General features: G+C 46.5%; 1 protein-coding gene across 1 annotated transcript in view; it reads right to left on the reverse strand.

The window, feature by feature from the left end:
• The window catches only part of FAH (fumarylacetoacetate hydrolase), a 173,613-nt gene that overhangs the window by 54,086 nt on the left and 93,882 nt on the right, over positions 1-25,645 (reverse strand). The window contains exon 9 of the mRNA XM_069624175.1: positions 21,495-21,625. Coding sequence (XP_069480276.1) covers positions 21,495-21,625 — 131 coding nt within the window. The remainder of the gene's footprint in view (positions 1-21,494; positions 21,626-25,645) is intronic.

The raw sequence follows: 25,645 nt of genomic DNA on the forward strand, positions 1-25,645 counted from the left end.
AGTGTGCTATTAAGTGGCACAGAAGCAGTACCCACGGATGAGGGGCACACTTTGGTTTGTGGTCCTGGAATCAATCTGAAGCCATCTGACTCCCGGCTTCCACTGCATCTAATCTAACCTCAATGCCACAATCATGGGGCAAATACCACACCAAGAGTCGGCCTATGTAACGGTACCTTCTCTGCAGCGCATAACTGGAATACACAAGCTTGGAAAGGATGTTAATACTAATCCCAAACCTGGGGGGATGGGGGGCGACCGTAAAAACCCTAAACTAGGTGGTCATGTAATACTTGCAGCCTGAAAGGCCTGAACCATAGATTCATGCAACCATAGAGACCACCCTGCAGAGGCGCCAGGTCCCTTCTCCCTTTGAGGAGCAGCCCCAGTGAGGGCACAAGATATCAACGACACCTGGGATCCCCAAGGACTTAACAAAAGGCACAGAATCGTCGGAGACAGCGCTTGGTGCTTGGTGGGCATCTCGGCAAGACCTCCCCGGAGGGGTGGGCCCCCAAAATCGGGGCGTGTGCCCTCCTCCGGTGCCCCGCAACTGTTTGGCACCAGTGAACACCTGCTTACTTAAACAGGTTCCCAACGGAGTATACACATAAAGACCATCCACCGGTCCTATTCCTGGGATCCTATCCCCTCTCAAATGGGATGCACCTGAATCACTCTTTATAGAAGGGTTGGGCCCTCATGATTGAGGCGTGTGGCCTCCTTCTAGTTTCCTCTCAACCAGATCGCTGCCAAGTGGTTCAATTGAGCAATAAGAGCAGTGTCTTGGAGGGTTGGGCCCTCACAAGTGAGGCATGTGCCCTCCTATAGTACGTTGTCGTGTTTAAGCTCTGATTAATTCTTGACCAGGTGGAGAGTCCTGGTCTCATCCTTCTTCAGAATCAAAGTTTTGAGAAGTAGGAAGTGAATCGGAGAGCACAGACTGGAGCAAAAATGCCATAAAGGAACCTGACAACCCACCACCCATCGAGCCGCATATAACCAACAAATGGACACTTGTCAAAAATTGGCTAAATACTGTTACACCCCGCACCATTCCCAAGAAGTCTCCAGCCCGAAATCAACAATGGTGGCATCAGAAGCAGAAGCTGCCACAAGCAAAGCTGATGTGGCAGTGCTTCTCAGCGAGATGAGAAGCATGAGGGCGGACATCGGTGAAAAAAAAAAAAAAAGATCGACAAGATAACGCATATAATTGATACACTTAAAGAGAGGGTGAACGGCGTGGAGCACAACCAAACCTCCCTCGATACTTTGGAATCCCAAATGGACCAAAGGCTTGCAGAAATAGAAGCAAGAGAAGAAGAGTTCCATTTGAAGATGGACGATTTGGAGGATCGTGAAAGACGAAATAACCGCGCATCTTTGGCATACCAAGCCGAGAAGGGGAAACCAAACAGGACTTGAAAAAGTCTCTCCACACGATTCTGAAAGCCCTATTCGAAGACGACACAGTGGATGAACCAAAGATTGACCGTATATATAGGGCTGGGGGAGCGGCAAGCGGACCGAAGACAGTCCTGGTGCGGTTCCATAACTACGCTGATAGAGCCAGAATTCTCAACAAAGCCAAGCGCGCCACACAACTTCTTCTCGATGAGGTGAAAGTGACGATTTTCCAAGATCTATCATCGCTCACCCTAGCTATGCAGAGAATGTGCATGCCCCTAACCAAATGGCTTAAAGAAAAGGGCGTCCGATACCTTTGGGGATATCCTTTCTCCCTCACGTTTCAGTGGGAGGGAAATCCAGTTTGATTGAAAAAAGAGAAGGACATAAGGGCTTGCACGCTTCAGACCAATTGGGCAACGAGGCCAACAAACAGAACCAGGGAGAGGAACGGGAATATAGCAGACAATGGCGTATCCAAGGACTGAGACGGAAGAAAATCCTGGTAAATATAGGAGGATGAATGCTCGCCAGATGTGGAACTCTGACGCTAATCATTGTCGAGCAGTTGAAATGTAAGTTCTAAGGGGAACAGGTGGCATGAGAAGGGCTGCCCTAGGGAGAGCTAATAAACTAAAAACCACTCAAACAATGTAAAGGTTTAATTTGTTATGAGATCAGGGGGTAAGGGGAGCTGATTGTTAGGGGTGATACTTAGAGATGGGACCGTGGGTAGCACGATCCTCACTGGTGGTCTGTGACTGGCTAGGTGAGTATAACCCAGCAAGGTCGGATTCCACAGGGAGAGGGGTGGGGAGTGGAGAGGGGTTCATGGGAGCAGATAGGACAGAGTCAAGGTTATTCCAAAAAATGTTTAATGAAGCAGAGAATTTAATAGGTAGAGGTTGTATATGGCCACCACACAAACAGAATAGACAGAGAAGAGGTTATGGCGGTAGAATCTTCATCTGCTAGACCCGGGTTGCTCAGGGTAGGCACACTCAATGTAAAGGGATTAAACTCCCCTACCAAATGATCCCTGGTATGTAGAGAATTCAAGAGAACCTGCCTGGATTTGCTTTTCCTTCAAGAGACCAGGTATATACGAGGGGAAGAACGTAAGGTCTTGTACAGCAGGGTGGGAACTGAGTACTGGAGCTCTGGTCCCCTGCGGAAGGCAGGAATGGGAATAGTTGTGAGGAAGGGACTCATTTTTGCGATCACTAAGATGTGGGCTGAAGTGGAAAGGAGGGCTGTCGTGCCGGTTGGCAGGATACACAATACCACTCTCACCCTCGCTACACTCTACTCCCCTAACGTAGGACTGTCCTACATTAGGGGAGTAGAGTGTAGCTTCCTACAACGTACAGTCCTGAAAATAATGCTGGAGGCCGCGGGGCATGTCATCCTAGGCGGGGACTTTAACTTGTGGGCAGATCTATCCTGGACAGACGGGCTGGCAACCCAGAAGCAGGTGCGCCGACAGATGGTGGCCGTGCAGATGTGATAGAAATGATGCAGGTGTATGGACTGCAAGACGTCTGGCGAAAGTTCCACCCCAATGAAACAGGGTACACATTTTACTCGGCTCCACACTCGACATTCCCCAGAATAGACTATCTGTACCTCTCTCAAAGGACGTGAGCGAGGTCGTAAATGCCTTGGATACTGTCCCAATCTCGTGGTCGGATCACAAACTGGTCACAGTGGATGTGAGTCTAACCGCTTTGCCACATAAGAACCCAAAGTGGCGTTGTAATGAATCACTGTGGAAGGACCCAATCTTCCGCACTGAGATGGCACATGAGATCGATGAATACTTTAAAACAAACGACACTGGTGAGGTATCCAAGAGAATGGTGTGGGAGGCAGGGAAAGCAACGTGGAGAGGTATCTTGATTAAAGAAAGGGCTGAGAAAAAGAGAGGGGACCATAATAGAGAATAGATTGAGGAAGGAGATTGCCCAATTAGACACTGCGGCACGGAATTCCAACAAAGGTAGGGCGGAGAGAATTGCTGAGGCAGTACAGAAAAGGGAGGAACTCTGATGCTTAGAAGAGGGTCTAGTGATACGTAAACTCCAGTTTCTTAAACAGAAACACTACGAAAAGAGCGATAAAGCAGATGCACTGTTGGCAGCCAGGCTGCGGGCACAGCGAGCAGATAGGTGAGTCGCTGCCATTGAGGGAGAGGGTGATGCACGCGTAACAGACCCATTAGGGATTCCCGAGATCTTTGCAAGATTCTATCAACAGCTATATACATCTGAAATGGTGCAGGAGGAAACCTTAATAGACCAATAAATGCAGTGAGTTGACATGCTGAAACTCTGTCGAGATACAGTGGAAGAATTGGAGTCCCTGATCATGGCGGAGGAGGTGGAAAGAGCGATTAAGAGACTCCACTGGGAAACCACCTCGGAATGACGGATATACGGCAGGATTTTATAAGACCTTTATCTCGTACCTCCTCCCCTTCATGGTCAACCTATTCAATGATATCCTGCAAACAGGGGTGGCTTCTGACTCCTTCTCGCAAGCACTAATCTCTGTGATCCCCAAGAAAGGCAAAGACCCCAAGCAATGCGGATCATATCGTCCCATCTCACTACTTAATATTGACGCTGAAATGTACACCCGAGTATTAGCAGCCAGACTGGAGACTCACATGCCCCTATTGATCCACTCCGACCAGGTCGGATTCATTTTAGGGAGACAGGGCGCAGACACTATGCGCAAGACGTTCCACTTAATTCATGAGTCAAAGACGATGTCAGCTAATCCCATGCTCCTGTTCATTGACGCTGAAAAAGCAGTCGACAGGGTGGAGTGGAGCTTTTTGGAAGCGGTACTCGTCAGGGCGGGATTGGGTCCTGTCTTCAGAAAGGCGGTCAAAGCTGTTTACACATCTCCTAAGGCATCTGTCATGGTCAATTCAGAGTATGCCAGATGGTTCGACCTGGGAAGAGGCACGAGGCAGGGCTGCCCTCTTTCGGCAACTGTTTGCTCTCTCCATGGAACCCCTTGCCCAAACACTCAGAGCAGACCACCGGGTGGAGGGCCTACAAGTAAACGGACAGGAATATAATGTAGCCATCTATGCCGACAACATCTTACTTCATGTTAAAAACCCCATGACATCAATACCTAGAGCCATACACTTGATAGAGGAATGCAGTACACTTTCAGGTTTTAAAATCAATAGGTCCAAATCCATACTGTTTCCACTACACAAACTCACCCCCGAATATACCACTACACTCTCAACGCTTGGCCTAGTGATGGAGAATGACACTTTGCGCTATTTAGGTATCAATTTGACAAAGCAATTCTAGAATATATATGAAGCAAACTTTCCCCATCTCCTAAAGTGTTTCCATGCAGATATGGCGAAATGGCACAAGCTCACAATCTCCTGGATGGGGAGACTTAATGCTGTCAAAATGGTGTGTCTACCAAGATTCTTATACCCGTTTCAAATGCTCCCACTGAAACTCCCGGAGTAATTCTTTAGAGATGTAAATAGACCATCCTAAAATTCTTATGGCAGGGGAAAAGGGCAAGGATACCATATGAAGTTCTCATCTTACCCAAAGAAAAAGGGGGAGTGGGCCTTTCTGATCTTAAATTATACTATAGTGCACTACAACTGAGGGTACTGATGCCCCACTTGAGAGGGAGGAGAGACTTACAGTGGGTACATCTTGACAATCACAACTTAACACCCGCCACAGTATCGGAATGGCTATGGGTCCCTAGAAACAAATTAATCCAGAGACTTCGAACTCACCCCATACTGGGCACGATATGGGAAATCTGGAGAGAGGGGACAGATATGAAGGGCATTAACACGTGGCCATCTCCACTGAGCCACATATGGGCACCGGGTGTACGTGAGGAAATCCCTGACCATGCGAGATTTCAATCATGGTATGATGCAGGTTTTGAGAGGGTGGGACAATTATGGAGAGGTGGTGTCTTTCTCACGATTACAGAACTGGAAGAGGCACTGAGGATACAACCACTGCCGGTCTTCCCCTTTTTGCAACTCAAGGGCACTCTTATGAGAAAAGAATGGCATGAGAAAATACAGAGAGACCTCACCCCATTCGAGAAGTTACTTGACACAATGTCTGAGTCCAGAGGTATGATTTCGAACATGTACAGGGCACACCTAGATGCTGAGAAGGGATCAACTGCTAACTTAAAACATAGGTGGGAGCGGGATCTCGGCAGAGAACTAGATGCAGAAACATGGGCAAAGATATGCAACGGTGCTTCACAAGTGTCTATTGCAACGCAATATAAATTACATGCCATCAAGCTGCTTCATAGGTGGCAGTATGATCCTTACAGACTGTCAAAAAAGTCTCAAACAGTGAGCCCTCTATGCTGGCGTCAATGCGGGGAGAGGGCCAATTACTGGCAAATGTGGTGGGGATGTCCCCGGGTTCAGGTGTACTGGAACGAGGTCCTCGGCTGGATCAAACAGCTGGATGGAATACCCAGTGAGACTACACCCCTCCTTATACTTTTTGGCCTGGAAGATTGCGACGGTGAAGTGAGCAAGGTATATGGGATTGTGGGCCCTTTGCTTCTTGCTGCACAGGCCGGTTGGTGATTAGGTGGAAAGCGACCATGGTCCCGAGCAGGAGAGAGTGGATTGGTGTAGCGACAAACATGTACACAATGGAGAGAATCACTGCGGCCCTCCATGGGAGAGCGGCCGAAAATGAGTTGATGTGGAACTTTTGTGAATGAGTATGTACCTAACCCCTCACGGGATGCAATACAGAAGGAATGACGCTTGATTCAACAGTGACTACTGAAATAAATGCTCTACAAATTGTATGTGCCGGGGTAACCTAGGTATAGATGGTTATTTTTCTCACTACTGCTTAACCTGGACAATGGACAATGATAACAGACTGTGTGCCTTATACAACGTACATATGCACCTAAAACACAAGTGGACTTAAAGAGAATATACTCTGTTCTTGAGAGTGGGGGAGGGATGTAGGGGACTAACAAGATGCAAGTTAATGTTTAGGGTTACAGTACACAAGAAGCATGAAGGGGCGGACGCAATGTAATATGTTGAAACATGTTCCAATTGATATCTGTACCTATTTACCTTGTTTGATAAAACTCAATAAAACCAAATAAAAAAATATAATAATTTACAGCACAAATGTATTGATAGAAAATTCAACATGACATGTTTATTTGTATGGCCCACGTGCCTCAATAATAGTCTCTCTTCATCAGGGGCAATTTTTCAAAGATTTCTAGAAGGTAATCATATAGAGAGATTCATCATCATGCAAGGATCACTTATTAGGCATAAAGATCAATTTCTAACAATCTCTACTAACTCAATGTCAAAGGTCTCAATACCAAAATCAGTGTTCATCCATATACAATCATCACTTATTAGACATGAAGATTAATCACAAACATAACCTCTAGTTTTTCATAGTTGAAAAGTCTGAATTGAAAAGTCTGTACCTTATTACTCCATAAAGAGCCAAATTAGAGCCATATCACTGGTGTCTGCAATCCTCTAAGCACAATAAAAGTGTGACGCAGATTAACAGAAAAATGAAAAAGGCCAGTGTAGGAGGCAGCAATAGCCTTTAGAGCCCTTTCATTATACGTCATTTCAGTCACTGGTAATGTTTACATTACATCTGCTAGAAATAGGACACGCGCGGTCCTTGGGATTTCCCTAATTTGATCTTTTGACAGCTCAAGCCACTATCAGTTTTACGAAGAAATATCAGCATCAAATCAAGTTACAGAGGAGAGGTGACGTGTTTTTCGAAAAGGGTACCAAGATACAAGAGTGGCTTTTATTTTTAAAACGCTGGCTGTGGAGGCCTAGAAAGACATTTAGGTGGTGAGGTCTGGGTCTTAGGACAAATGAAACTCAACAGAATAGACTATGGTACTTCGCACAAGAACATGTACTGGTGAAAAGACTGCATAATTATTTTATTAATCACAAGTGCTGATTACTTTGTTCACACTTTGAAAGCGTCTCATAATTGTTTTAATTAGTTAAGCTTTTTTGGTCAGTGCTACCTGGATGTTAAGACATACATTTCAATTTTGGGAATTCTAGTGTCACATTTTAGGGGTCCCTTAACTTTTTTGCTTCTTTTTATTTTTTAATCACCGACCTATTTTTGGTGGTCAGACGTCTACTGACGACTCCTTGTAATTGCAACCCTTTTTCACTAATTTTGAGTATATGGTCCTGGGTTTCCCACAATGTTTCCATGGGTGCTTGCTAAGCCCCCTGTTGTGGCCTTAGGGTGATTACATCACCCTAAATTATTTTACGGAATAGACTGGTGGCAGATGTAATTTAGTTTTGACTTCATCAGGGGTGCAACCTAATCTACTGCATTGGGGTACAAATGTATTTTTATGTCCTGCTCTTAGCCATTTTGTTTTTAGGGTCTTTTCTTCAGGGAAACCACAAGCCAGGCATACAATGAGCGTTGTGCAAATGTGGGCTCTCTATGAGCTCAGCCACGCACCCTCTATAGTGGTTTAAACAGCTCTAAACCAGTTCATGGCCCTAAGGCAGTCATTTCACATCCATTGTGGGTGGTCTGGGGTGATTGGCCGCCAGGCCCTTTGTTTTTAACCCCTTAGTGCTTAGGCCAGAGTGCCTGTGTCTCTGTCTGTGCATATCTAGGGGAGACTATTAGCCTACTCTCAATTCTGACTGGGTTCAAAGGCGGGTAGCTTACTTACCCGCTGGAGGATTCCCACAGTTTGAGTCATTACTGCATTTTAAAGTCCAGATCTGGCCATATTTGCTGGACCCCATGTCTTGGGCTGATCTTCGATTTTCAGTTGCTGAACATCCCAATAGGGCCTTCTGCTGCCCCTCCAACACCCGCCCCCATGCTGGGACTGTCTCCATGCCGGTTTACCACCGACTTCCCATTTTACCACATTGGCCATCCCACCTTGGCAATAAGACCCCAATACCCCACGTCATCTGCACCTCTGGACTCCCTCCATGGTCTTATTTGTAGGTCTGTCTTCTGTTAGAGCCTTTATCGAGCCACCAGATCCTGCTATGCTGAGTTCTCCAGACTTTTTTTAGTCATCCTTGCTACTGCTTTTGCTTCTGGCTGGAGGGTCTCACTTCTAGGAAGGGTGATTGTTTTAATTGTCTGCGTCATTGATGGCCCGGAATTTCAAAGGGTTCACCTGAAAAGAAAACTTGTACTGACTGGGTTGTGTAGGGCTTCCTGAACTAACTGTTTGAGAACCATCACTGCGAGTACCCTAAGGAGTCGATATGGTCAGTGAAATCAAGTGAAATCCAAGAATGGTAACAGCTTTTCGCAGGCTGGCTTTAACTGCAATTGGGGCTGAATCCTCCTTTGCTGCATCTCCTCTTAGGGTTTTTCCTCAAACTTACCTCTGAAGCTCTTCTTTAGGACATCCTCTGGTGTCACGTTAGGTTTTTTTATCTGTGGGATAGAACTCAGACTTATCTGCCTTTTCTCCATACTTGTATATCTGCCTACAGACTTTGTCCTGTTGATTTTTATGGGGAATATTTTACTTTGCTAAAACTCTTCTAAAGTGACAACTTGCCAGGCCCTGGGCAATTTTCTGGCCTCCATCTTAGGTCCAGTGAGTTTTACGCCATACACAAGATTTTTATCCTACACCTGTGATTTTTTCCAGTGACACCATCTATTTTTCCCTGGAAGTGTAATGACTTTGTGCTATTAACCTAAATGTACCTTGACTTTTGGTGGCCTCTGACGGAGTTTGAATTATCCCCACACCTCTTTCTAGGCCCTACACTGACTGAGGTGCATATTATTTTCCAACACTATGTCCTAGAAGTTTAAGGTCGCAATGACTGATGTTTGGCTATTTGAGGTATTGTAATGACAATTCATTCTGGGCGGCTTCATGTCTGGTTACTCTGTTTTCCAACACCCTGTCTCTGTATGTAATGTGCCCACCACAGGTAGCAGACAGACATAGTAAAGGACTGGGTGCGGCCTTTTTGACAAATTACTGTTTTCTTTTCTGGGCAAACTCCTGGAAAAGCTGCCCATCTCTCAGCTTAACCTTCACTCTGATTCTTTTGGTTGTCTCCACGACCATCAGTCTGGCTTTAGAGCTGCCAGAAGCACGGAAACTGCTCTCCTGAACATCCGTAAAGATCTGCTCTCCAACCTTGACTCGAACATCCCCTCTGTGCTCAGCCTACTCGATCTCTCTTCTGCCTTCGACATGGTCAAACATACCATTCTGCTCAACCGTCTCCGTGACAACCTGGGTATCACCGATCAGGCTTGGGCCTGGCAGACTTCCTTCCTCTCTGATCGATCCTCTGAGGTCCAACTTGGGCCCTTCCTGTCATCCATCTTCCTTTCTACCTGCAGTGCTACCCAGGGGTCTAACCTCTCACCCTGGTTTTTCAACCAATACCTGGCAACTCTCGCCCACTGTATAGCCATTTTCTGTTCCAATTTTCAGAGCTATGCTGATGACAACTCATTTTCTCTCAGCCACCTTCTCCTTCTCTCATCTCTGGTTGCCCATCTGCCATTCAGGATTGGTGTGTCGCCAACAATCTCTGCCTGAATGCCAGCAAGACGGAGATCCTGCTCATCGCCACACCTTCACCCTCCTTTCCTGACACTCTCTGGCCGGCCTCCCTTGGCCCTCCTCCTACCCCCACCTGTGAGGCTAAGAATAGTGGGATCATCTTTGACTCCACGCTTTCCTTCTCTGATGTCTCCAAAAAGTAAAACATCCTACTGCACCTCCTCAGAGGTATTCTGCCTTTCCTCTCCTTCCCCCAGAAACTCACTGTCTCTAGAGCTTTGGTTCTCTCTAGGTTGGACTACTGCAACAGCCTCTTTCTAAATCTATCTGCCCTTTGCAACTTAGACTTGTCCTTGGTCTCAAGCCCTAGGATCGTATCTCTCCAGCCCTGAGATCTCTCCAAAGGCTCCAAGTGGCTGCAATGATAAAATTCAAGACCCTCTGCATTGTCCACACGACTTTCTGGGGCCTGGGTCCAAAATACCTTCAGCTGTCCCTCCGTAAATACCTTCCCTCGCAAGCTCTTTGCTCCTCCGCCTCTAACTCCCTCAGGGTCAGTCATTATTCAAAGAAACGAGCTGGGGGTAGAGCTCTGTCTTCGGCTGGGGCCTCACTCTGAAACTTGAGGAGAACCATCTCCGGAAGCACCTCAAGACCTCCTCTTTGCTTCTGCCTTTGCTCCTCCTCTCCCCTGCTGATCTGTTCTTTCTCGGCACCATGCGCCTGGTTACCCTCTGACTTTCGGGCCCAGATACCTGCTCACCCTGCCACCCACCCGCACTGCCTCCTGGCAATCCCTTGCACTGGGGTCTTTATCTGTAACCCTACTGCACCCCACCCTTTTCTGCACTTATCAGACACACTGTGTCTGTTGCCTTAAACCTAGCACTTTCCACCTGCTGGCTGCACTACCACTGTTTGTTGCTCTTTATTATTTATTTATGTTATTTATTTTTATTCCTTTGCTCCGCACTTTCCACTTCTCTCCCCCTCCCCTCTCCCTTGCACATGTGCATTCTCAATGTCATTGGGCCCAGTAAAATCGTGATTTTGTTCTCCTTTGTTCCTCTCCCTTGCCTCGTTGCGCTCCGAAACACTTGTGTACGAGCGTGATACAAATAACATATCAATCAATCATGCACACACAAGGTATTTTATGGTTTTAGGTCTACTTAAAGAATCAATGGTACTTAGAGATATACAAGTTAATTTTATAATGGTATAAATTTGGGGTTGGAACCCTGTGTTACCGTGGCGCTGGATGTGGCTTGTGCCAGTTGGTATTCTCATACCCTGTATTCAGTCACTAATGATACAGGACACCGTTTTGTGCCTTAGATTGGTTGAGTTTTATTGCTCCATCGAATCAGTTTACAATTTTTTGTATACAATTTTGCCAATTATTGGCAGACATCTCTGCATGTGGTTGATTATATGTCAGATGCTGTTAGCATTAGCTAGAGTGCCAACACGTGTTTCAACCACAGGTCTTTCTCAAGGCGTGGCATGAGGGCCTGTCTTGTCCCGTATGGGTAGGTCCGGGGGGCTTGCGTCCAATATGGCTGGTTAACTTTAGTGCCCGGTGGGGCGGGGCGATGGCGTTCACCGGGCATGGTTGCTTAGCTTACCATAGCAGGTGAATTCCTGAGGTTTTTCAGTTTTACTTGTAACCATAACGTCCCTGTTACTATGTTTTTCCATTGAATTGCATAGGTTTTTATTAGTGCAACGTAACCATAACGTCCCTTTAACTAAGTTTTTTCAGTGAATTTCATGGGTTTTTACCAGTGCATGCTATTTCTTACAATTTACTAATATCATACTTAGCCAATAAGCAATATTTTTGTCCAATTTACAAAGTTTCACCTTAAAACATTTCCCACCTTGTAGCATCATTTTTAACATGCCTATACACTTTTTGCAACTTTTTAAAATACTTTTGCATCCGTAGACGTCCGGGAACGTCTGACTTCATCGCATACTTTCTGGACATGCCACGTGACCATATGCTTGCACGCGGCATGGTGAAATATTCGTGAAGGCGTCTGCACTTCGTGATTGTATACTGGCTTCGAAGACAGTTCAGAACTGCATTTTCTACTGATCTAGGAACTTTCAACTTCAAAATTTCCCCATTACCAATCTAGTACAAAGTACATACTTGGAAGAATTTTATCAAAACTGCTATTTATCTTAAAATGGCATCAGTTATTGCCATCCCTCCTCCCAAGAGCCACCAGCTGGAGGACCTTCACAACAAAAAAAGCGCAGTACTTTCAAAGACAATGAAGAGGACCAAGAAGATGAGGTAGAGGAAGTGCCTACTTCTAGCACCATGGTCGAATCATGGGTGTGCCAGTTCTTTGCTACCGTTGGGAGTGTACCAAAGGCTAAATCTACCAAAGTGAAATGCACTTAGTGCAATTCTGTACTCAGTCGCAGACTACCTGGACAGTACTCCTACAAGACCACCTCCATGCGCCACCACACCAAATCCAATGACCGCAATGCTCTCAGAAAGGTTGTTCCTTTCTCAGCAAGTATTAAGCTGTCTTCCTACACCTCATCTTCCTCAACAAATACTGTAACCACACAGCCTTATGTGTGCTGGCAATGGTGCGTTATAAATAAATAAGGAGGGCTACGGACCATTATTGTCCATTGCAGCCCCTGAAATGGGGGATAAAGGCCACTAGCACCCCTGGTTCCCAAAGCGGGAATCCAGGGTGCTAAAACATAGATTTTTCTTCATATAGTGGGACGCCTGCGGCATCCCGCTGTAAGAAGGAAGGATTATTCTTCCTACAGCGGGACGCCGCAGGAAGGAAAATCCTTTTTCAAGACAGCCAACATGGAAAGAGAAGGCAGGGCTCCGTACACAGCCCCTCGTCCCATGCCATGGCAGCCTGCAAAACCCTATGAACATATTACCAAAAGCACTTTTTTCCCTTTCAAACCTATCCTACCTTTGAATAACTTTACCACATAGCCGGACGCAGGTAGACAGTCACTTTAACACAATTTTCCGTCCCTAGCGGTCATGGCCTGTAGCCAGATTGTCCGCGTTGCGACCTTATGCCATGACCCAGACAATCTGGCTACTGCCCACGGCCAAAGGCTATGCCTCAGTCAGCAAAGGTATATGACTATTTTCTGTACCTTCATTATTACACTTGTCAAAAAAAACACGGGCACATTTGCAAAACCATACTTTAAGGTCCTTGCCAATTCTCCTCACGAGTTTGCTCGAAATCCGCCCATGTTTGAATTTTTATAAAGTGTCAAAATGTATGGACACACAATAGTCATATAACTTAGCCCCGCACTTGACAACATCCATTCATTCATTCTTTACACAAACATTGAAGGGTGGGTCTATAATAATCTTTCTCAAAACTTCTGTCCACATTCGTCAAATAGCAACAAAGTTATAAGCCATCTAAAAATATTGAGACCCCCCTCTAATTTCGCCCCCTCTTGAGAAAATCCCACCAAACTTTAGAAAACCATTTATATCTAGATCCAAAATCGTTTTGCCAGATGTTGTGCAGATTTGTCAAATGACACCACATTTATATGCCTTTACAATATTTTAGGACCCCCCCTCTAATTTTGCCCCCTCTTGCCAGAATCCCACAAAACTGCAAAACCATTCAGGATTAGTTCTAGAATAAAATTACAAAATTACATGCAGTTTTATTGAGTGGCACAAAAGTTATAAGCCATCCAAAAACTGCTTTTCTCCTGCAGAAATAGGTACAGATGTCCTAGGACATCTGAAGTGTCCGCGAACACCACAGGATTGCCCCAGGACATCTGGAGTGTTCGTGGACTTTCTGGGGTGAAACAACCTGTTTTATTGGCTTCTTATGGCCATATCCAATCCAATCCTCATCCCCCCACATCTCCAGAGATAGTTTGTTGAGTTTGACAAGCACAATGCTGCTTTTTTTTGTATGTTTTCACTGTGCTGTCCGCGGACCCCAAAAAAGTCAGCTAAACCAAGATGCCGGGTGTTTCAGGAAAACGGACGCATTTCATGTTTTCTCCCCACCCAATCAGCGGGCGCGTCCCGATGTCGGCGGACCACGCAAAAGTCAGTGAATTTTCTGGCCAATCAGAGGCCAGTCCACAGACAGAACAGCCAATCAGAGGCCAGTCCACGGACTGAACAGGGAAGTGAGTCAGCGGAGCGGACATAGATATCACTAGTTTTTTTGCCTTATGTTTTGGTCGTTTAAAAAAAAATAAACTACTGGACGGATTTACACCAAATTAACAAAAGCACACTTTCGGGACCATGCCGCCGCTTCTAACGCAGATTTGGTGAAAATCCGTCCAGCGGTTTGGGCTGTAGGCGCGACAAGACATGTTTTCCCGTTATGTCTATGGGGAAAACATTTATTTTGGGACCCTCCTATAACTTCCACCCCCCCTTGACCAAACTTCACAAAAGAATTCAGAGTGGGCCATATACTTTTTTTGCGAAGTTTGGTGAGGATTCGTCCAGGGGTAGCAAAGTTAAAAGCCACCCAAAAAGTGCTCTTCCTATGGGTTTAGCAACTTAACCATAACTACATGGCCACTACCGCAGGCCATGTAATATATAATATGTAAAAAATGGTTTGTTGCTTGGCGAAGCGTTGGGGTATGGGTGGTGAAGGCGTATGAGGTGAAAGGCAAAGGCGTATTGGAGGCGAATGGACCCCAGAGGCGAAGGTGAAGGCAGGTAGCATTCCAGAAGTTTCCAAATTGTTGCTATATAAAGTGGTGCGACAGGCATTTCTGTTACTCTCTTACGAATAGTGCTCAAGTGTTAAGTTACGAGTGGCTGTGTGAATGAGCTATCCTTGCTGCTAAGAACTATTCTGTCAATGAAATTAATAATCAGATGCAAGATATGATTCTGGGCACAATTACTGAGTACAACTCAATCGATACAGTGGTGGATGCTGACTAAGCCGTAAACTATCCAACAGAATTCCCCAACTCACTCGACCCTCTGAGAATGCCACCACATCACCTTCGACAGAAAGTTGGGTCATCCATCATGCTTCTTTGCAAACTCGACCCACCTAGGCTGTGCTTGACACCTTCATGGCAACAACCTTAGAAAAAAAGCATAAAAAACTTGCGAAGGACATCAAGAATTTCAAGATAGAGCATATCTACCCTTACCTCGCTGCAGATTATAAAGACATCAAGGATAAAGAACGCATGGCCAAACAAGGTGGGGCCTCAAGAAATAGACGCAGAGGCGTTTCTTTCTCCGACACCTCAAGCTCCGACTCCTCGACAGGTGATCAACCACAGACAAGAGGACGCCAAGCCAACTTGGGCCGTAATCAGCCTTTTTTACAACCTCCCAACTTGCCTTTTTTAGGCCAGGGGGGCCCCAGAGGAGGGTACTGGGGCCCACCCCATCCTCCTCAATTTCCCTTCTACAACTTCCCCCAATGGGGGTACCCGACCCAACGCCGCAGGAGCAACCGGAGGCGCGAACAATGACTCCCATCTTCAATCTCTCCGGCTCCCTACTGTCTAAAGATGAAAATTCACTACTAGCAAAAGGATTATCCTTCGTGCCGACCAATCACACCGATTGGTTCAAATTGGACCTGGAACTGACCAGTTTTTTTTCGTAATATTAGAAGGAAGGTGTACTTCCTTGACAAAGACGTCCCGCCGGGACCTGAGGACACCGGCCTGAGACCAAAATCAGACTTTCAACCAAGAGACTCTGAGACCCCTGCGTCCATTCTCTTGTTTGAGAAATGCATTCGGCAATAAATTGGGAAATTACAGTCTGTCACAAAACAACATAGACAGAACCTGACCTCAGGAGAAAGAAAAGCCCTCGCCACCCTAGGTGCCAACAACACTGTCGTGATCAAACCAGCCGACAAGGGTGGGGGCATCGTCATTCAAAGCAGCATCCAGTATAATACCATGGTGATGTCACTCCTCGAAGAGGAAGGCAATTATAAGAAATTGAAAAAAGATCCCACATCAGAAATAAAACACAAGATCCAGGAAATAACAGGATACGCATTGGAACACAATTGGATCACTGAGAAGGAAGAAGCCTTTCTTAATACATCTGAAGGCAGAACACCCGTTCTCTATGCCCTTCCCAAAATCCACAAAAATAGTCGCACACCCCCCGGGAGACCCATCGTATCGGGATGTGGCTCTATTCTTGAACCCATTGGTATTTTCATTGATCACTTTCTCAAACCTCTGAGCCAGCAGACTCCTACATACCTAAGGGACACCATGGACACCATCACCAAATTCGAAAACCAACCATTCCACTCCTCAGAAGATCTTCTGGTTTCCTTAGACATCAAAAGCCTCTACACGTCTATTCTTCAACAAGAAGCACTGGAATGTATGAGACATCACTTGACACAACACATGACACAGAGACGGGTGCCGATCAACCTGATCATTGAACTCCTCGAATTGGCACTTACAAATAACTTTTTCGAGTTCAACAACACCTTTTACCTCCAAACCTGTGGGACAGCCATGGGCGCAGTGTTCGCCCCCAGCATGGCCATCATCTTCATGTCCGAATTCGAACTGACACATGTCCTCAACATGACCAACCCGTATCTTGACTCGGTTACCTTATGGTCTCGATACATTGATGATATTCTCTTTCTTTGGAAAGGGGAAGACACCACCCTGATGGAATTTTTTCAATGGCTCAACTTGCGTACCACTGCCATTCAATTCACCATTAACAGAAGTAACCAGAAGATTAACTTCCTGGACCTCACCATTGCACCGAAAGACAATAAACTTGAGTGTTCCATTTTTAAAAAAAACACAGACCGCAACACGGCCCTACATTACAATAGCCATCACCCAAAGAGCCTACGAGAGATTCTCCCGTATGGACAGTTCTTGAGGATCCGTCGCAACTGCACGCAAATGGACGATTTTCAGAAACATTCAAGTGACCTTCAGACAAAGCTGTTGTCTAGAGGTTACCCTAAGAAACTTATAAAAAACACCCAGAAGAGAGCAAGATACACAACGAGAGATGCCCTCCTGACACCCCAAGACCGAACTGCTACTTCTGAGAATATCTTGACCTGCGTCACCACCTTCAGCCCAACTACTTCCAAACTCAAATCCCTCATCAAAAAATTCTGGCCACTTGTCCAACTCAACCTTCCAGATGAACCTAAACCACGTATGGCTCTCAAGAGGTCCAGAAATCTCAAAGAATTCCTTACCAGTTCCAAATCCAACAAAACTCCAGCTCGCTCCACTTTGTGGAACATGAGAGAAATCATTGGACATCACCCGTGCGGTCAATGCACGGCTTGTAAACAAACCAAAAAACTCAATTCATTCATGATTGAGGGGAAAGAGTGGAAAAGTAGACACTTTTCGAATTGCAAGTCCACCAATGTTATATATGTAATCCAATGTCCCTGTGCATTACGGTACGTAGGCCAAACCTCAAGACCCGTTCACAAACGTATTTGCGAACACAGATCAAGAAAACTGCTCCCTTGGTCCACCATTTTGTTGAATTACAGCATAATTGCGACTCTTTTTCTTGGTGGGTGGTGGATAAAGTTCAAAACAAAACCAACATTGCCAATACCCTCAATTTCAAAGAGGCATGGTGGATGCACAAACTTAAATCCACTACCACCGGCCTTAATGAGGCCATACCAGGACCATTCAACATCTGAAATTCCTTTCCTTATGACTACATTATGAGCTCAGGTTCTGCTCCGCCCTCTGCCTCAATATACGCACTTATATGCAACAGAGATTATGGTCTACCATATTTTCAGACACTGTTACACGTCCGTGTGTGCCTGTATTTATGTGCATACTAATGGTGCCATTCACCACCAATGTTTATCTATGAGGCTTGACTTGAAGTACAATTCTGTATTTTTTATGTTGTATCTGTGCAGTACATGCATGACCTGCGTTATAACTCTGTATTTTTACAATGTACTCTCTGCTCTTATCTCCTGACGCAGGTTACTAGACATGCATACCTTAGAGCGTCCTCAGTTTTGGCACTGATCCACTGCCCCCCTCTTAACATAGATGTGGTTCCCTCAGACATATCTTTATTTCTGATGTTCTTATTTTTGTTGTCTTCTTCGTACATACCAGATGGCATTGCCAAACCTCATGCCTTCACTTGCTTCCTCCTTATGATGGGCATTTCCAACTCTAACATCACCACTGGGTCTATGGCATTTCTCCCCTTTTCCCCCCACCCGCCTAACAGGACGCACATAAACTGTCCCTAGCACTGATCCCCCACTCAGTTCGGCCTTCGGATGCCACTTCTTTCGCCTCTAGCAACGATCTTCTCTTGCCGTGCGTTCATTTCTCACACACACCTCACAGCAGCATGACCACCGACATTCCGCTTCCTTTTTCTCTGATTTGAGTGCGGGATGATTCTCTCTCCTGCTTCCCTACCCACGCCGGTCTTTCTCCTCTTTCCCACCCACTCTTCCCTCCCACACCTACCCCCACGCGCCCAGCACTCACCTGGCTTACTTCTTTCCCTTTTTCCAACACCCCCCCATAGGGTGATCCTTGGGGCAGCCCTTCCCCCTATGCCACGAACTAGATTCTCGTAGCATTCTGTACTGTTCCCGCAGCAGGGAAACAAGTCAGAGACACTACCCGCGGGATTCTGCGCAGCAACGGCACTGTGAACACGAGACAGTTCTCCCGTGCGCATGCGCAGTGACTTCGCGCTCGTAAACGCTTATTCGCAGCTCTCCATTGCAGAGACAGCACAGGCGCCATTCTGAGACGCCGGTCATTGTGCTGCCCGCCCTGACTGACTGCAGGTATGGCCTTCCACACCCGGACTCGGCTAAATCAGCCACTCGCCGCACTCTCCCCCTGAGAGTGCCTACCCCTCTTGACTCAATAAGCCCTCCTATGGATACTTACATGATCCTTACTTTTTCGTTCCTATCCATCCCACAGGGCGCTCCAGACGCTCCTTCTCCCCAGAGCCATCCAGTAATGATGCCTTCACCTCTGGACTGCTCCTGAGACGGTCCCCCGCCTAATCCAAGTGGGACCCCACCTACCAGCCTCAGGTACTTTTTTGCCACCCCCACCTTTTCCCACTCCCCAATGCACCCCCATGCATTTCTGAACCTGCTTGTCCTGCACTCATATCCACTTCTATTGTCTCATGCCATTCTCCCCTCACCCCTTTTCCCTTCTCTTCTCCCCTCCTCCCACTCTCCTTTTTCCCCTGTTTTTTCTACCCTTACGGACCTATCACCGACTCCGCCACCCACCCTGAGTGTCCGGCAAGATTAACCCACTAACCCCCCGCTGGCACCCCGGCGATCCACACTACCTACGCCCACACAGGCGACCTCTGCCCTTCCAACCACACTACGATGAAACCCTTTGGGTTCATCCGCTCCAACTGTATGCACGACCAGTGGTGAGTGGATTCTGTTACTGGAACCCCTTTTTTTTAGGATTTGTCTTTTAGCATTTAATGCTACATATTGACCCTGACCAGCTACTAGCAGCTGTTTTAACTGTACTCTCTTATGCACTTTTTCTACCTTTTCTGTTTCTCTCAACACAGTTTCCTGACTCTCTTTGGCCCCAGAAGGCGGCTACCATCTATTCTGTCGAAACGTCATCAGCACTTTTTTCCGAAAGTAGTTTCGGGTTTTCAACCTGTGCTGCAAATTCCATTTCCCAACATCAAACCCAGACGTAGACCAAATATGAGGTCAGACTTTAGCCGGGCATAGGAGACTGATCTCCAACGTCTCCTACATCTGAACTTTTACCCTGTGTTCTGCACACTCAGTGGCATGAAACATCTTCGCTCACAAACAAACTGTTAGTTAAATTGTATAAATGAATGTTTTAGTTGCCATGCCTTTTACTTTGACATTTATTTCCACATTGATGTCGTAGTGAATGTCGAACTATGCTTCTGTGTTCCACAACGCACATTATAGATTGTTATATGTAAATAATGTACTAAAATGCTTTGCACAAAGAAAATAAGCATCAGCTAATTAATAAAAAGCGGCAATTGTGTATAAAAGAATTGGAATTTTGTACATCAATAGTACATTAGCGATATCTGTTTGACAGCAGCAACGATGCTGCCTCCCTTAACAGCTGCCCAAACTGCACGGGCACCCATTAGGGTCTAAAACCAGTGTGCACAGAATTTTCCCCACGCACCCCCAAGATCCATAGAGGGTAGGACAACCCCCCTTGTTACAGCAGTGTAATGGCACAAGGCTGTACGTTAAAAAATTGCTGTCCAACGTAAATGAACAACAGTGTTGATCGGGAAGGGAAAAGGAGAAGATGTCTTCATCCCCCACATTCTACTCATTCCGGCAGACATGCCGATCAATTTCAAGTGCCTACAGTTCCCGGCTAGGCTGGCATTCGGTATCAAGATCAACACGGCACAAAGCCAGTCAATTAAGTGCACTGGTATCAACTTGCAATCTCCATGTTTCTCCCACGGCAGTTATGTGAGGCATGTCCTAAAGTGGGATCCCCGAATCAGTTGTAGATCTTTACTCCGACTGGAAAAAGAAAAAATGCTTATAAACAACCCTTAAAATGTACATGTACTTTGGTAATATCAAACTTTAGGTCCATAGTTGTTGGCGGGCATCTGCATCATGTCACCCATCATGCTGCTCAGGAATCTCCAGGTTGTTCTCATGTACAGTTATAGGTTTCAGAATGAGTTTTTAAGAAGAACAAAAAATGGTGTTGTGTAGTCTTTATAAGAAAACATTTTTAAAATATTAAATAATCGAAAAATGTAGTGAATTTTTCTTTTCACCTTTCTTATGAAGCCTTTTGAAAAAGCCAAAAAAGCTACCTTCAGGTATTTCCAACAAGAACATTAAATGAAATCCGGGGCAACATCAGGTATATAAGCTAGTAAATCCTATACATATGTATGCAACCAAAATGCACTAGGTTCAGTTGGCATCCTACTTGCAGTGTACACAAGGAGCACAACAAGCACCCTGCATTCCGTATTGGTCATGTTCATTGCACTGCCTTCAGGGAGTGCCTTCCCAGTACCATATTTTGCAGTAGTCTCCTTGCTTCTCATCTGTTTGGCAGCAGGCATTTTACTTGAACTTTGTTTAACAATAGGCATCTTATGTACAGGACACATTTGAGGGCAGGAACCATAACCTACACTTTTCTGGGCGGTACACAGCATATCTGCACTTTACTTAAGTATACTGCCTTTTAACTTTACTGTATTTGATTGCTGCTACATTACTCACACTGTATGGCATAAGGGCATCTTACCCAACCTCTATTCAGTGACAGGCATTGCACCTACACTTCGTTCAGTGGCAGCCATCTCTCTTGCAATTAATTTTGCTACAGCCATCTCGGATGCAAAGATACAGCAGCAGTGATCTTAATAGCGGGGTAGTCAGTGTCATTAAACTTACCTGTACAATATTTGGCAGCACAAAAGGCATCAGTGCCTCCATGGGCACGACCCACGGAGAGATGGTTGTCCCAAAGTTCTTCCCCAGAAAGGGGCCCAGTGGAACATACTCCCACTTCTGAATGTCTCGAGCTGGGAACAGGAAAGAAAAACAAAAAGAACATTCTGATTTCCAAGAGAATGGTTTCATAACATGTGCCTCATTGTCCTCTGTTCACACCAGCCCTTTTACAATCCCGTAGCCCATTCTCTTTCTTCCTCTTGTGTTTGCAGCCCAATCACTCTCTGCCAATCCTCCATCTCAGCCCCTCTCCTCCGTCGTCTTCCTTCCTCATTTAATTCCTTTGCCCATCCCCCTGCACTCATCATACCCTTTTCCCACCCCCTGCACTCCTCATTGCACCCATATTCGGCCCTCTGTGTCCTCAATTTTTGGCCCTTCTGAGGTCTCCTCAACTCACTCCATTCGTATTCCTTCCTTCCTTCCATGTTATAACTCGCTCTGTCCTCCCAGCCTATTCTCCGAACTTCATCCTAAATCCTGACCTAGCTACACTTTGTATTTTGTATTTTATTTATTTATAACGCGCACCGGCAGGCCCGGGGACATCAGGGCACAAATTTGAGGGTATTTACATACATGTATTTACAATGGAAGTTACAAGATGAGGAATAATGGCAGAAATATGTCAGTATGAGCACACTGTCCCTTATTGCAGCTCTACCCTCCCATTGTTATAACATTTTACCCATTTACCTCCTCCTCCTGACTCCAGTCTTTTGCTCGTCGCACTCTCTGGTCCTTCTCTGACCCAACAGTTTCTTGCCCGCCTTTCTGTCACATTCATTTCCCCACCCTGTGTTTCATCTTGGCTCTTTACCCACTGTAAGGGTGTGCAAGGAGGAGACCGACACACAGGTGGCATGTTTTTGGGAAAATACTTTTATGTAAAGGAAAATCAAAGAGAAAACACTAACTTTCCCAAACTCTAAAAGGGGCTTCCCTGCCTCAACCAAATACTAAGGATGTGCCAGAATGTCCGTAAATAAAAGTCGACCGTCCTGTGTCAAAAAACAATTTCCTTTCCTTACACATATAACTAAACTAAAGGATTTGTGAGTCTTCGTAATACAGAAGAGTGGCGCTCTTTCGTCGGAGATCGGTCTACATTGCTGGTGCTGTGGAGCCACTATTTCCTGAGAAAATGATTCCCTTTCCGAGGTTGCAGTCCGTTTTGCCGGTACAACAGTACGCTCCAGTTTCCACCGTTTACAGAGGCTGAGGGGTAGGACTTCCCCAGGTTTCTCTCAGGCTCTTTGTCAGAGTTTACTCAAGTTGGGGGAATGACTCCCTTCCCCAGGCTTGGACCAACTTGGTTCACTAGCCTGCCAAGTATGGTCTAGTTTTCACAATGTCAGAGTGCAAGGGGGTGGACTCCCTTCCCCTGGCCCTTCTCAGGTATCTTTTAGTGTGCACAATGCCAGGGGGATTGCCTCCCTTGCCCTGGTATTTCTCAGGTTTCCCACAGTACCAGGGAAAGGACTCCCCTTGCCTGGCCCTTCTCAGGTGTCATGCAGTTACACAGTTGAGGTTTTGTGTAGCAGCCCTGGCTCACTAGCCTGCCAGGTACTGTGACGAAGAAGAGGTTTAGCGATTTCCTTCTCCCTTGGTGGTGGGTCTCAGACCCCTCTTGATTCTTTACAGGTTGTTGCTGGTATACCTGGTTCACTATCCTGCGAGGATTTACTTTGCTCCCTTTATGTAAGGCAGTCTCTATTTCTAAACTGTTCCCAGGACCTGGTTCTTGGGCCTCATGTGCCCTTCTGCCTTCCCCAAACAACCCTGGTACCTCTGGGTTTATGGTTGGGTCTTCTCGGTCTGCCCGGAGTGCTCCTGCTTCTCTGTCCGGTCTTCCACGTTCTCTTTCTTTCGTGGGTTGCTCTCAGGCTGCGGCAGCTCCGCACCAGTGAAGTCTGGGTGGCTGAAGGCTCCCTCTATGTTTGCATGGGTCGGTGGCTTCGTTCCACCTGGCTTCTATCCCGCAAGCAGTGCTGCTGCTGCTCTGTTCGGTCCCCTGCACCCCCCCTCCTCTCCCTCCCAGTTTCTCACTGGCTGCAGCGGCTCTGCAGCGGTGACGGCAGGGTGGCTGGAGGCTCTCTCCACATCCTCACGGTTTAATGGCTTCCTTCCACCTGGCTCCCATACTTTCTAGCCCTTTGGTCTGTCTGCAGACAGACAAGGGACACCCCTTGAGTGGCTCTCACGTCCCGGTCGTACGTCCCCTCATGCTTGGCACAGCTTCCTTGCTCAATGATCCTCGAGGGAGAGCTTAGCCTTTGCTTCAGTCCTGCTTCCTTTTTATGTTCTGCTGATTTACAGATTGTCCATATTGACTAGAACGTTGATCCAGTTTCAGTCGGGTATTCTTTATTACTCTGCGCCTCTTCTACGTCTCAGTATTGATCTCAACTGGGTTATTTGTACTCTTCTTCGTCCCAGTTTCCACATAAGACTCACATAGGTAGTCCCTACTCTTCCTTGTCCCAGTAACTTTTAGGGGGGTGGCGGGGGTCAAATCGTCTACCCTACACAAGTACATGGGAGTGTGTGGTATTATACAACCCTGTATAGGGTAGGACGATGAGGGAGGTAGGGATATGTTTTGGGCATACTGGGTTCTTCACAGACAGTCGTTCCTAGTCTCCCAGGGGGAATCCCTCCCCATGAGATCCACCCGCTGAGTACTTGTCATACATGCTGGATGCTACGCTCGTAGAACAGCTAGACCGTTCTATTCCAAATGGAGGTTATTCGATACGTTACCGGGAAAACGACGTTTGCACTTTTCACGTCGCTAACTTCACGTGACTTTTGCTTCGTCACGTGAACTACGGTATTACGTATTTAAGCAGCATAGAAACTTCACTCGCTGCTTCTGATCGAATCTATTGGCGTTGTGTAGCTGAACCTCTGATCTGCATCCTGGCATATTTCTACAGCTACTTTTGGGCCTTCAATAGCGTGTGTTCCGCCACACGCTGATTCCTGGAGCTATTCCTTCGCGTGATAATTCACACGCGTTTTCTGTCTTCAAGCGCGGCTGGCCCGGACTGCGAAAATCCTGCCCGCGTGTACATCCACACGCGCACGTTGTCTTGAAACGCGGCTGTTCCGGACTGCGGGAACACCGCCCGCGTGTAATTCCACACGCGCTCTCTGTCTTCAAGTGCGGCTGGCCCAGACTGCGTAAATCCTGCCCGCGTGTAAAATCCACACGCGCTCTCTGTCTTCAAGTGCGGCTGGCCAAGGCTGCGTAAATCCTGCCCGCGTGTAAAATCCACACGCGCACGTTGTCTTCACTCGCGGCTGGCCCAGACTGCGTGAATCCTGCCCGCGTGTAAAATCCACACGCGCACGTTGTCTTCACTCGCGGCTGGCCCAGACTGCGTGAATCCTGCCCGCGTGTAATATCCACACGCGCTCTCTGTCTTCAAGTGCGGCTGGCCAAGACTGCGTAAATCCTGCCCGCGTGTAAAATCCACACGCGCACGTTGTCTTCACACGCGGCTGGCCCAGACTGCGCGAATCCTGCCCGCGTGTAAAATCCACACGCGCACGTTGTCTTCAAACGTTATTTTCTTCGCGGCTGTTTATAACCGCGTGTACTTTGTTTTTCCTTAAAAAGAGCGCTAATTCTAACTCCTGCATCTGTGGAATTAACAGAAGGATTGATCCCTACAGTGGGAAGGAAGCTTTTCAAGGATTATTGGAAGGTGACATTGAACTGAACTTTTGGACGCTATCCTGTGGTGAATTCAACCCGTATCTAGCGTGAGCCTCGTTCCGTTCGGGATAAGTCTCCCTTACTAATTTTCCCTTCCTTGTCGTTTGTTCGTCATTCAAATCCATCAAGAGACTTCTGGATTATTCTACCCTAAACCAAAGGTCAGTGTGAACATTCCTGTCATTATCTAATTCATCATACTCAGGTTGGAGCAGTTATTCATGATACTTTAATTTGTCCTAGGCAGGCTTACTATACCTTACCCACGCCCTTTCCAGTGATCCATCGCTCTGTCTGTTTTATCAGCCAGAGGGTTGTATCATTTGGAAGGTCTTCAATTGACTTCACAACTATCAAATCGTGTGAA

The sequence above is a fragment of the Ambystoma mexicanum genome, chromosome 11 (assembly GCF_040938575.1).
Source record: "Ambystoma mexicanum isolate Mex_15411 chromosome 11, UKY_AmexF1_1, whole genome shotgun sequence".
Lineage (NCBI taxonomy): Eukaryota > Metazoa > Chordata > Amphibia > Caudata > Ambystomatidae > Ambystoma > Ambystoma mexicanum.